The sequence below is a fragment of the Gossypium raimondii genome, chromosome 8, assembly GCF_025698545.1.
Source record: "Gossypium raimondii isolate GPD5lz chromosome 8, ASM2569854v1, whole genome shotgun sequence".
Lineage (NCBI taxonomy): Eukaryota > Viridiplantae > Streptophyta > Magnoliopsida > Malvales > Malvaceae > Gossypium > Gossypium raimondii.
The window spans coordinates 44966648-44979213 of NC_068572.1; the positions used below are offsets into that span (position 1 = coordinate 44966648).

Consider the following 12566-nt stretch of genomic DNA (forward strand, 5'->3'; position numbering starts at 1 on the left):
GGCGGTCAAGTTGTTAGCGTCGTTCCCAGGGAGGTTTCGGATTAGACTTAAATTTAATTTTTTGCATTTTAATAGGAAAATTTAGGATTATAGATACAAATTTTATTTTTAGTCATATTATTTTATTTTTTGCACTTATTAATTTTATTTCCACTACTCTTTGATTTCAGTGTATGACTCAAAGTGGAACCATTCCAATCGAGCCAGATCCTGAACTAGAGAGAATCTTAAGGCGAGCTCGTCAGCAAATGCGAAATAACCCACTCATGGTGGTTGAATTACCGTGGGGAAACCCACTGTTCAAAGAACACATCAAACCACCAGCACGGTTCCAAAAAGAGCCATTAATGGCTCGACAAGAGCGAACATTGCACGAGTACGCATTACCTAATTTAGACGTTGTCCGAGGTAGTATCAAGAGGTCAACAATCAACGCAAACAATTTTGAGATTAAGACAACCACCATCCAAATGATACAAAATAATTTGCAATTTTAGGGTAATATGATAGAAGACCCGAACCAACATTTAAAGAGATTCCTATAGTTGTGTGACACATTCAAATACAACGGAGTGACCGATGACACGACCCATCTCTGATTTTTTCCATTCTCGCTTTACGACAACGCCTATGAATGCTTGATTCACAAGAGTCGGGTTCTATAACAACATGGGACGACTTAGCAGTGAAATTCTTACACAAATTTCCCCCATTAGTCTAACCATCCAATTACGGTGTAACATTGCTATCTTTAAGCAATTTGAAGGTGAGACGTTATACAAATCATGGGAACACTTCAAGTTGCTTCTTAGGAAATGCCTACACCACAATATGCAAGATTGGCTACAATTGCAAATTTTCTATAATGGATTGGATGGAAGCTTGAGAGCTAGCTTAGATGGAGCATCAATCGAAGCCTTCATGAACAATACCTACGAGTGAGCCTGTCAATTGATTGAGGACATGGCAATGAACTCATACATCTGGCCTAACGAGCATTTTTCATATAGCTAAAAGCCGTCAAGAGCTAAGGTGGTTAAGGAAGATGACAAATATCAATAGATTTTAGAGAAATTACATTGTCTAAAGACCACTGTTAAGCCGTATATGAACGATGTTGCTTGAAGCTACACGTCTTACTCAGAGACCCAATCAGAGAAAGTGAATTACTTGGGTAATAGGGGTGGAAATCCCTATTTTTAAAACTTACAACCCTGGTTGGAAGGACCATCCAATCTAAAGTGGGGACGTAATCAAGGTAGTGGAAACCTAGTTCTAAATTGAAAAAACCCTCAATATCAACCACTCATTTGTAAAGATCTCAAGAGAGATCCATGGGTAATGACCATGCTGGTTGTGGTCAATGATTGGACTAGATTGAAAATGAGATACAACTTATGAGGTCCGACTTTCAACACATAAAGACTGAATGTGCACAAACTCGTACCGATGTTGTCGAATTAAAGAAAGAGATGCGCAATATCGTGAGTGTGTTGAATGATATGCAGAGGCAAATGGGCACAGGTCTTCTGAGTAATATTGAAAATAATCCTCGGAGGGACGGAGAAAAGCATGTAAATACATTTGCACTTTGTTCAGGTAAAACTTTAGTAAACTCGAAAAAGCCCACTAATAAGGAGGAAAGTGAGGTCGAGACGGAAGACCAAAACCTTGATGAGCTTGAAACGAAAGTTTACACTGAGAGAAGATCCAAATTGGTAGCTAAGCCTGAAAATACTTCACGCATAGAACTAGTGCAAAAGAACGTACTATTTCTATCGAGGCTGGAGGACAAGCAACGAAGAGATGAGGAGGAATTCGTAAGTTTTCTAAATCTTTTTAAATCTCTTAACATAAATTTGCCACTCTTAAAGCTAATAGACAAGATACCAAAATATGCCAAATACTTAAAAGAAATCATGTATAGGCATAACAAAATAAAGAAATGTGAGCAAATTAAAATCGACGCCTCTTGTAATGCCATAATTGCCTAAAAAATATCCCCGGAGTTGAAAGATCCAAGAAGTTTTACAATTCTCGTGGAGATAGGGAACAAACATTTCAGTAAGGCCCTTTGCGAGTTAGGGGCTAGTATTAATTTAATGCCCTCATCCACATACTTAAAACTCATATTAGGGAGCTAAAAAGTACGAAAATTACATTACATTTAGCCGATAGGTCTTTCTTACACCCCAAAGGTGTACTTGAAGACATATTAGTTAAGGTGAGGGGTTTTACAATCCTTGTCGATTTTGTGGTCTTGGACTTCGAGGAAGACCAAAATATTCCTATTCTGTTGGATCGGTAATTTTTGGTTATGTTTAGATCAACCATTGATATTGAAAAGAACGAGTTAATATGAAGATCAATGGTGAAATAGAAATATTCAAATGTGGCCATGATTCCCAAAATGTGGAATATGAAAATAAAGTTGGGGAGGATTGTTATGTAATTTCTTTTAGCACCTCTAACAACCTTAGTCAAAAGTACGATTCAAGCTTGATGTGTATAAGAAAGCAAGGATCAAGGGAGCGCGAGAAGTGGAAAGACCCCAAATTGAAAGGCACATGTTGGACGGATCAAGATGATCGCCAAAGGAGCAAAATGACTATGCATGGAACGTGAGAGCTACCAGATGAGTCCGGTAGCCACACTTAATTTCGTCATGAAACTTTGAATGATTGTTGTAAAATTTTGTACATTTGAACGTCGGGATTTTTATTTTTGGATTTTAATTAGGGTAGAAAGTTTTAATTAGAATAGGATTAAGGCTTTAAACAGTTAGAGGGAACCTATTAGGGACTTATTTGGAATTGGGAGTAAAACGGAGGGACCGACATGCCCCAAAACTCGAAAATAGAGAAAATAATGGCGGTGTCACAACACCGAACCTCGAAACTCCCAGGATTTTTAAAATTAGAGCGATGTCGCGACACCACATCTATGTGTCGTGACACTGCACTTCGAATCTAAAATCTTTTCAAGCTTCCCGGAGTGTTTCGTTGCAATATTCTTTACTATTTTATAATTTGACCCGTATACTTGCAGACACTGTTGTTTAATTATATATTTATTTGCTGCAATATTTCCAGGCCAAACGTTCGCACGTATGGCAGCTGTCAGCTCATTAGTAAACTTTATGAACCCACCAATATTTAATAATCTAACTATATAATTCAACCAGATTTAAGACAAAAAAAATTCGCAATCATACATCAATTAAGAAAAAATAAACTTGGAGACTCCTTATCAATTTAAAACTTACTCAAAAAAATAAAAATAAAATAAGAAAATCAAATCGATAATAATTAATCATGAATTAAAATTAAAATTAAAGTAAATTTAGAAATAAAATATTTAAAATAAGCAAATCTCTGCATTTTATGTTTATGACCTCGAACAATAAGCCTGATATTCGATCCTTAAAAGAATAAATATGATATGGGAGTTTATGAATTTATAAAACATCAAAGTCTTGGAATATTCAAGGGGCAAAAGCAAGTGATAGCCCCAAACAATCTTCTAGGATTGAAATCAAGCTTACATTGTATTTATTACTTCTCTCGCATGTAAAACCTAGATTCCAAAATTGGGCGAGCGAGTTCGATCCTTAAGTCTAGCGAGAACGGTTTTTTCTTTGCGGCCAGAGGTATGAGTCTATATTTATAAATACAAGAAGTATAAATGAATAAAATTTTATTTTTAATAAATATTGAAATTTTAAAGTACATTAAATTTATCTTGATCTTCATAAATATCTTTTTAGCAATAAAATATTTATAACAATATTTTTTATTTAAAATAAATGCATAAACTAAGGAAACCAAAATTCCATTTTCCTCTATTTTCGGTGTGAAATTTCAAAATTTGCAATAATCTCAGCATTTTAAGCATTTTATACTCCTACTCTTATCATATATATATATAACAAAGTACATACACTAAATTTATGACAAGTGACGTTCTCTCATTTTTATATTTATTTTTAATTTTAATTATTCATTATATTTGTTATTCAATAAAATCAAATTGTAGATATATCATTAAAATTTTAAATAAAAATAATTCAAAATAATTTATCCTTCTAAACTTTTATGAATATATCATTAAATTAAACAAATTTTAAATTTTTTTCAATAAGGAAATAATATAGTAGGTATAAATAAAATATCAATAGTGTTTAAAAACATGTTAATGAAATATTAGATTTTATAAGGTTTCATAATTCTAAAAATAAAATATAACAATGTTTAAAAATTTTATTAAAAAGTTTTTAAACTTATACGAAATTTTAAAAATAAAAAATACTACTAAACTTTTTAAAGAAAACTAAATATTATTTAATTAGTCATTTAATTTTTTTAAAATATTCATTTGTATTTTTCTTTTTAAAAGAAAATTTGAATACTATTTAAAAACATTATTAAAAATAAAAAATTAAAAATTCCTAAACCCTAAAACATTAAATAAAAATATATTTGAAATTTTACATGAAGTTTAACAGAAATATATTTTAGAAATTATAATTGAAAAATATATATTTACTAATTACATACTTTTTATATTTTTCCTAACATATCATTATTTACAACTTGCTACATTAGAGAATAGAAGATTTATTTGAGTAATTAGCCGCAATGCAAAATTATTGAATAGTATCATATCACTTATTCAAATTTTTATTTGTAGAATAAAATAATTGTATCTTTTTATATTATATTCAAGTATTTATTTTGTATCTTATTGATTGAGACTTAGTTCGATTGGGTATTGTTGCCAATACAGGAAGAGGTAGGTTCGAGTGCGCTGAAGCGCATTATCCTCCTATTTATAGGTTGAGGAGGGGTTATGGGTAGCTCTAGACACTATATCAAAAAAAGATTTGATATAACCAGAATCTATAATGAGATTTTTTTTTAAAAAAAATTATCTATTTTGCATCTTTCATAATAATATGACTTATTAATTTTAATATTTTTATAAAATAATATTCTTTAAATTATTTTTACATCATTCATAAAAATTATAATAAACTTACAAAATGATTCAATGATACTTAATTATTAACGAATAAAAAGATTATATCATATATATTCTATAAATATTAAGATTCTAAATTATTAATTATATATATACATATTATAACAATTTTATCTTTCAAATTTTCTTTCTCATAATTAAATAATAAATTATATTTATATTATATTTCAAAAGTTTATACACACAATCAACTCATGCATCGTATTGAGATAAAAAATTAGTCGAAAAATAGTCACAAATTTTCTTAAAGCTTTGAAAAAAACATCATGAGAAAATATAAAATATAAACTTATGTGTATTTTCGTATAATTAAATATAAAATTTTTTTTTTTTTGAAACAAGAATGAAAGTAGTCAACTTTTAACTCCTTGTTGTCGTGGAGGAAAATGGAACTATTTGAGAGGTAGAGCACTGATTATGGAATTTATCAACAATACTCGTGGGTGTATCCGTGTCCCCCCAAAAACTGTTATTGCTTGGAATTTTTTTTTCTACTTAGCAAAAACTCCATTTTTGTTTCAACTATTATTATTTTGTTTTTTTAATGAATTAAAAGCCTGTGATATATATGTTAATATAAAGTTTACTTTTATATAATCTATCAACCTTTAAATCGAAAGAAAATATACATTTAAGTGTATTTAAATTCACGTTATTTTAATTGTCGCAATAGTAATAGTATCAACTGAGTTAAAATTCAGTTGACGATCTTGGGATATATATTTGATATCTTTAATATCTGTTTATGATTTATTTCAGAATTTGTGGTTGTCTCTTTCAATAATATGATTTCCACTTTCCAGAATTCGAATCTACGTTCTCTGTTAAAAGTACAATATAACTTACCACTAGGTAAGAGCTTGTTTGGATCATTCGAATCCGAATCCGCAAATCTGTCTTAAAATCTAAATCCACAAATTATCCAACTTTTACTATTCAAATCCGAATTTGAATTAAAGAACAATATCCAATAGATATCCAAATTTGAATTTAACATTTTCAACCTTATGTTGGATATTTGAATCCACAAAAAATTTCAAATAGATATCCAAATATTTTCTGAATTTGTAAAATTCGAAACTAATATCTAAATTCATAATCCTAATTGCGATGGGTTAAAAAGTCTTACGGGAGAAAGTAGAGCTGCAATCTTTTTCTTAAAGACGAAATATAACTATCAATTAAACCATACACAATAATTTGATAATAGTTTATATTGAATTTATAAAATATTGAAGTTCTTTTCGGCCAAATTTAAATTAATTATTTTGTTAAGAATAAATCACAATAAAATGAAAATAAATAAAAGAATTCAAACGAATCAACTAAATATTTCAACGAAATAGCATAAAAATCAAAACAACAACATACTTGATAAATAAAAAAATTTAAAATCTTTATATATTTTTTATCACTTCGCCCTGCAGGATGACGTTGGCAAACCATCAACGAATCCGGGACAAAATAAGTACTGTTGGTGGCTTTTCTTAGTCTATTATTCTGCGTAGACTATGGTTGACTCATTTACTTTTTTAGGGTAAAGTGCACTAAAAATAAAATAACATTTACACTCAAATTTTGATACTTTTTTATATATTTTGTCCACATTAATTCTGGATCTCAATATTTTTAACTTGGTCCTTCAACATGAATTCCATTAAAACATAGTGGAGTGACACTTTAAGATAGTGCCATGTCATCATCTAAAAATTTTCAAATTTTATATAAAATCTAAAAAATTATAACTTTTAAAAAAATTCCAAATAGTGTTATGACATAATCTCAAAATATCATGTCTTCATATCTTGATAGAATCAAATTTTGGGATCAAATTAAAAGAAGTGAGAGAAAAAATTTAAAATCAATATAAAAAAAAGACTAAATATTACTTTATCCTTGAAAAAGCTAACATAGGTTGCCGTACTGAGTAGCTCTCGTCTTTTAATGATTTTACCTTCACTTTAGGCTTGATTTCAGCAAAAAAAGATAAATTAAAAAAAATCAAGAACTAGAAGATTAAAATTTGTTTCAAATGGTGAAATTAGGCATATGGTCGGCAGGTCCAGACATTTTAGTACCAATGTCAAGACAAGTTGCTTTGGTTTTTTCTTATTACCAAACTTGACTTTTAAAAAGTTTCACATTTCACCTAACCTGCAGACACAACAATAGTAGCAGAGCAAGTTGTTTAGAAAAATTCCGAAGACTAGACTGGTCGATGATGAAATGGACTTCAAACCCTTCTTTTTTCTAGTTTGTGAAGGCAGAGCTGTGGGCTCTACGTGATGGGCTTCCCTTGGAAAAAAATGCGAACATCAAAGAAAATAGGTATGCGGATGCCCTCGCCTGTCGCGGATGCAAGTTTTCAAGCTCCCCATCTGCAAAATCTACTTTTGTTTGTATGCTTTTCCCATTGAATGTTTGATCCCTTTGATCCAAGCTGACTCCGAAGGGCATGTTACGTATCGAATTGTTCCTTAATCTATGAATGGTCCTTTCTCAAACCAAAAAACAAGGAGCAAAAAAGTTCATCTAAAGCTCAAACCCATTTGATCAGAGGCACGTTAATGTGTCTTGGCTAAACTTTTTCATTAGATGTCCTTTCCTAGTAAGAAAGACAACAATATGAAACTCTATACCATTCAATATTTGACCATTCAACAATGAACTATGAAAAAACCAGACCACCCACCCTAAATCTTATGCCAAATAACTAAAAACCCATGCAAGTTTGCAACTGAACCGATGGCTTGATTTACCCCATCTACCCATTACTAACAATGCAAACATGCAAAGCAATTTCCTATCTTTCCAAATTTATTCATCAAATGTCAACAGCATTTCCCAAAATTTCCATCATTGGCCACAGCATAGATCATAAAACTCTTTAACAAAAACATTACATTTGACTTGCTGTTAAACGAAAAGGGTAAGCTACCATGCCAAGTTGAACTTCATCAAATAGCTAGCGAAATTTACTAAAACCGTAATATAAACATTCATAAGTATTGCCATCCTCTTTAACGCACTGTTGCACACTAGCACTTAAATAACCATCAATGGAAGCAATTATATTGTCTCACTTTCCATGTACTCCAAACTGATATACATTTTTAACTAAGAAAATTGATTTGCTAAAATAGATTCATTAACCAATATTATGCTGTCATACCCAAAAAGATTCTCATTTCTCAAGCTAACATATGCATTCATCTCAATAATCAAAATTTAACAGAAATAAAAAGAAGAAGAAGAGGATATTGAATATTCCCTCTAAAATTACATAACCATGAAGCTCATTTGTCAAGCTCCATTGCTTGAGCTGCTTTAGCTTTAGCAACTTCAGTTAACTTGGTCTTCAATTTTCTTTTCCCTACTTGAAACCCACTTCCACCTTTCTTCTTTTTCTTCTCACTACCATCAACCTAATTAACATTACAGATTTATCCATGATATAAGTCCTTAAATAAATAAAATTTATTAACAAATGAAAGAATAAAAGGCTTTACCTTCATCTTATTCTTCTTCGCTTGAAGCTTCTTAACCTTCTTGTCTTTCTCTTCTCTCTCCCCTAATTCGACAAGACAAACACAAAATCATAAATCACTGAAAAGAAAACCCAAAGGAGAAAGGGTAAATAATTGAAGAAATTCGTACTTTGGAGATCGAATTCGTGCTGCTTTTTCCTACGAGATAAATTATTCTTCTTCGACATATTCCTTCGTAGGCACCGCCTCCAATTTCACTGCTCTTCCTCTTCTGTGCTTAAATCTAACCCTAACCTTTATCTGGGTGGTTTTTTTTTCTTTTAATTCTTTATTTGGTTTTTAGGACATGGAGTGTTTTGTACTTCTCCTTTTTTTGGCGTTTTCGCCTCTTAAATTTTCTAGTTTCTCACTATTGCCTTCTCAGTTCTAACCTTTTGTTCTTTCGCGAAAATTGGTAACTTTTGGGCCTGACATTATGCCCATTGACCACCGTTGGGTCCATTTGAATGGGTTGGGGGCTGAGATTATCTTTGATAAGAATGGCAATGAGATGAAAATCAACATCAAGGACAGTAATAATATGATTATGAATAAGTTTGTATAAAATTTAAGGTTTATATTTTCACCCAAATCAAGATTAAGTACATATAATATTGATACTATAAATTAACCCAACCTAGACTTGACTTGACTTGACCTAATCAATGAACACTAATATTTTGTGTTTATATGATATTGATATTATGGATTAGCTGATACAACATATAAACATTAATATTCTGTGTCTAATTACTTTGCAATTTACGTATTTACTCCATTCACATAACTAATGAGGAACTTTTTAAGGATAACAACGAAACGAGTATCTGTAATTTTTTACTTCGTTAAAAGTAATACATTGTGAAAAACTCTTCCCCTAAACGCTTCTCCTCCTTCACTCTTCCTTGGTCTTACCCTTTTGCGCTTCCTTGGTGGCCAGTGGGCAACCCATCATCGCCCCCTCCATGCTGGCCTTCTCCCAAACGCCCTTTTCTCTCTTTCTTCCATATCTCCCCATTTACCCCTCCTCTCCCTTTCTTCTCCCTCCATTTCCTCCTCTCCCTTTCCTTGTTGGTTGTCGGATGTCTCCTTTGCCTCCGCTTGTTTTTTCCGGCTTAAAGAGGACTTTTTGGAGAAATAATATCTTGGCCTTGTGTAGGCCCTCAACTTTTCTTGGTGGGAGACCTGATCGAGGCCATCGCCTCTTCAAAGGATGCGAGATTTTGTCATCCTCTATATCTTAAGATGTAAGGATACGACAAGTTTTCTTGGTCTACTACTGGACTTTCGATCAAGCAATCGTACCAATTCTTTACATTATGTTTAACTATGGACTTTACTTGTTCCTTTGTCCCAGGGGCTTTCTAGCCTTTATTTCTTTATTCTGTAATGCTATTAATAAAAAAGATCAGTATCGAGCAATGCAAAAAATCATACATACGTACATACGTCTTGAAACCCTAATAAGCACGTTTCACTACAATCATTTGATGTTAATATTAAGGTAGAGCTCCAAAAGCATTTACTGTTAAAGTCATTATTTAGCCAACAATACATATCAGAAACACGTCACTCACCTAAACTTGCTTGAGCACTACGAAATAATTCCTTGGTTACTCCATAATAGACTGATTTGTTACCTGTAAAGGTAATAAAGTTCCACCCGAATGCTGATCCCCCAACAATATATGACCCGGGAGCTTCACCATTTTCGGATTGTTGTTTATCTAAGACACTACTTGACCGAAAAGCATTGTTTTCGGAAGATATTGCCGGCTTAACAAGTTGTGGCTGCTCTTCTGGGTTCTGCTTCATTCCAGATTCACTTGGCACTGGTTGGTTTACTGCTGCATTATTACATTTCTCTATGGGAACTGTTTCAGCCATTACCTGCTTGTATAACTCCACCAAAAGCTTCATATCTGCAGATTGTAAATCACGAATTCAAAACAACATTAAACCCAAATTGTAAATCAGACATAAATACATGATGCCACCTTAAGAGAATGGATGCTTATGAAAGAAGAGATTCAAGACATAGGGATATTAAAACCCATTAATAATTTATGCCAAACTTGGGAATAAACTATTTATATGTGAAAGTTAGGGCAGGCCTGCCCTGATGATACACTGTTTCTCAACTATTTTCTCAATATCTAACTAGGGTTGGTAGCAGGTTCGATATTAATATCCAAATATTATCTGAATACGTGGGTATCCAAACTTGCACCATCCACTACCATGCCATCCTTATGGTCTAATTTAACAGGTTGGTTAAACAAGTCAAATAGGGCTCAGAGTAGTAGGCTAACTCGAATTGGAGTTATGCAACATTTTGTGACTTTACATAAAATTTAGTGATTCAACAGGAAATATTCGAAGTTAATCATAGCTAATAAATGAAAAACAAACTAACAATATGAATCATCCCTTTCCTTTCCGATATCCTAAGCAAATAGATAGCAATAAAGATCAAATCCATGCATGACTGCAGTTTACAACAATTACAGAGCCAACAGTTTCAAAACTTAACAGTGTGTGTGTGTGTCATTCGCTTACTTTCTTTAATTTCGTTGGCAGCCTTAGAATTTCGAAAATCAGGCGTACGAAGAACCTTCAAGAAACATAAAAAAGTCCATAACATATATCAATTAAATGCCCTGTGAATATAAAGCTATGTGAAGATAAAAATAATTCAAACATGCATTCCAGGTTGATGAAGCTATTTCAATTTTCAAGCACGGTTAATTCTTGAGTGAGAATAGCCAAGCAACAAAATAAAACGAAAACAATCACACTGTATATGACTATACAAGTTCACACTAGAGAATCATCCCTTTACATTGTCCAGTCTAATCAAACAAATATTGAACTACTGGTCAAGATTTAAACTTGAACAACTATTCCATCAGTTAAAATTACATTAAAGAAATCATTAATGAATTCAAATCAGACTTTGAAGAATTACAACCCAATTATACCGAAACTTGATCAACAGAAGGTTTTTCTTTTTATGCCAAAAGCAGCAAAAGGAAAAATGAAACCCAGAAAGAAAAGGGAAGTGATTTGGAAATTTACATCGATGAAATGAGGGCGAAGATCTTTGAGGAGACGTCGCATCTTGAAAAACTTGGAGTTTTTGAAGTCGTTGCAGTTGTCTAGAGATATTTTCTTGCTAGGTGGCTGTTGCGGAGGATTTGGATCTTGGGTCGATGGTGCATTCTTGGCTGATTTTACCTCTTCCATTTCTGAGTTCAAATAATTCAGGACTGCGTTTTTATTTCATCATTGGAGACTCTGGAGTGAGGAGTGAACCGCACTTTGTGTTTATCAAAAAATATAAAACTTACATTGAGAAAAGGTAAAAGGGAAGGGCGTGTTTGGTCAGGCTAACTTAACCAAAATAAAGGGTTAATTTCTTAAGATACCCTCAAAATATAAGTTAAACTTTAAATTAATCCTTAAACTTTAAAACATACCAATTAAATTATGGGTAAACTGCAAAAATAGTCACTTTTATTTGTCTCAGGTTACATTTTAGTCACTTATGTTTGAAATGTTACATTTTAGTCACTTACGTTATCATGTTGCAACATTTTAGTCACTCAGCGTTAATTGTCGTTAACGGTGTAACAGTAAGCTAATCTAGCACGTTAAATCATCATTTCAAACAAAAATTTTAGGTTAAGTTATACATTTGGTCCTTATATTTTTTTCATTTTGAGCTATTTATTTTTTCTTTTATGCTCTTTGAACTTTCCCTTCTTTTTTTTTCCATTCTCTTCTCCTTCTATTTTTCTCCCTTCTCCATTTCTTTTAACGTACTTTTTCTATGTTTTCCATTTGTTAAAACTAGTCCTTATACTTTTTTTTGAACAATTTAAATTGGGTAGATCAATCAAAGAGAGTGAGAAGCAAAAAAAATTGAAAATAAAGACAAAAAAAAAGAAAGTTAAAAGAATATAAAAGAACAAAATTAAATTGCTCAAAACGAAAACC

At 31.8% G+C, this 12566-nt stretch overlaps 2 protein-coding genes across 2 annotated transcripts; both read right to left on the reverse strand.

Moving 5' to 3' along the window:
* Positions 1 to 8170: 8170 nt before the first annotated feature.
* LOC105791601 (mediator of RNA polymerase II transcription subunit 2) lies at positions 8171 to 8919 on the reverse strand. The gene is made up of 3 exons (XM_012619742.2): positions 8698 to 8919; positions 8550 to 8611; positions 8171 to 8465 (listed from the first exon to the last, which is right to left on the reverse strand). The coding sequence occupies exons 1-3, from the start codon at positions 8753 to 8755 to the stop codon at positions 8337 to 8339; spliced, it is 249 nt and encodes an 82-aa protein (XP_012475196.1). The 5' UTR covers positions 8756 to 8919; the 3' UTR covers positions 8171 to 8336.
* Positions 8920 to 9981: 1062 nt separating this feature from the next.
* On the reverse strand, positions 9982 to 11912 carry LOC105791602 (uncharacterized). Its single transcript, XM_012619743.2, has 3 exons — positions 11646 to 11912; positions 11127 to 11181; positions 9982 to 10489 (listed from the first exon to the last, which is right to left on the reverse strand). Exons 1-3 carry the CDS (start codon positions 11811 to 11813, stop codon positions 10137 to 10139), a joined length of 576 nt encoding a protein of 191 aa, XP_012475197.1. The 5' UTR covers positions 11814 to 11912; the 3' UTR covers positions 9982 to 10136.
* Between the last annotated feature and the right edge of the window lie 654 nt (positions 11913 to 12566).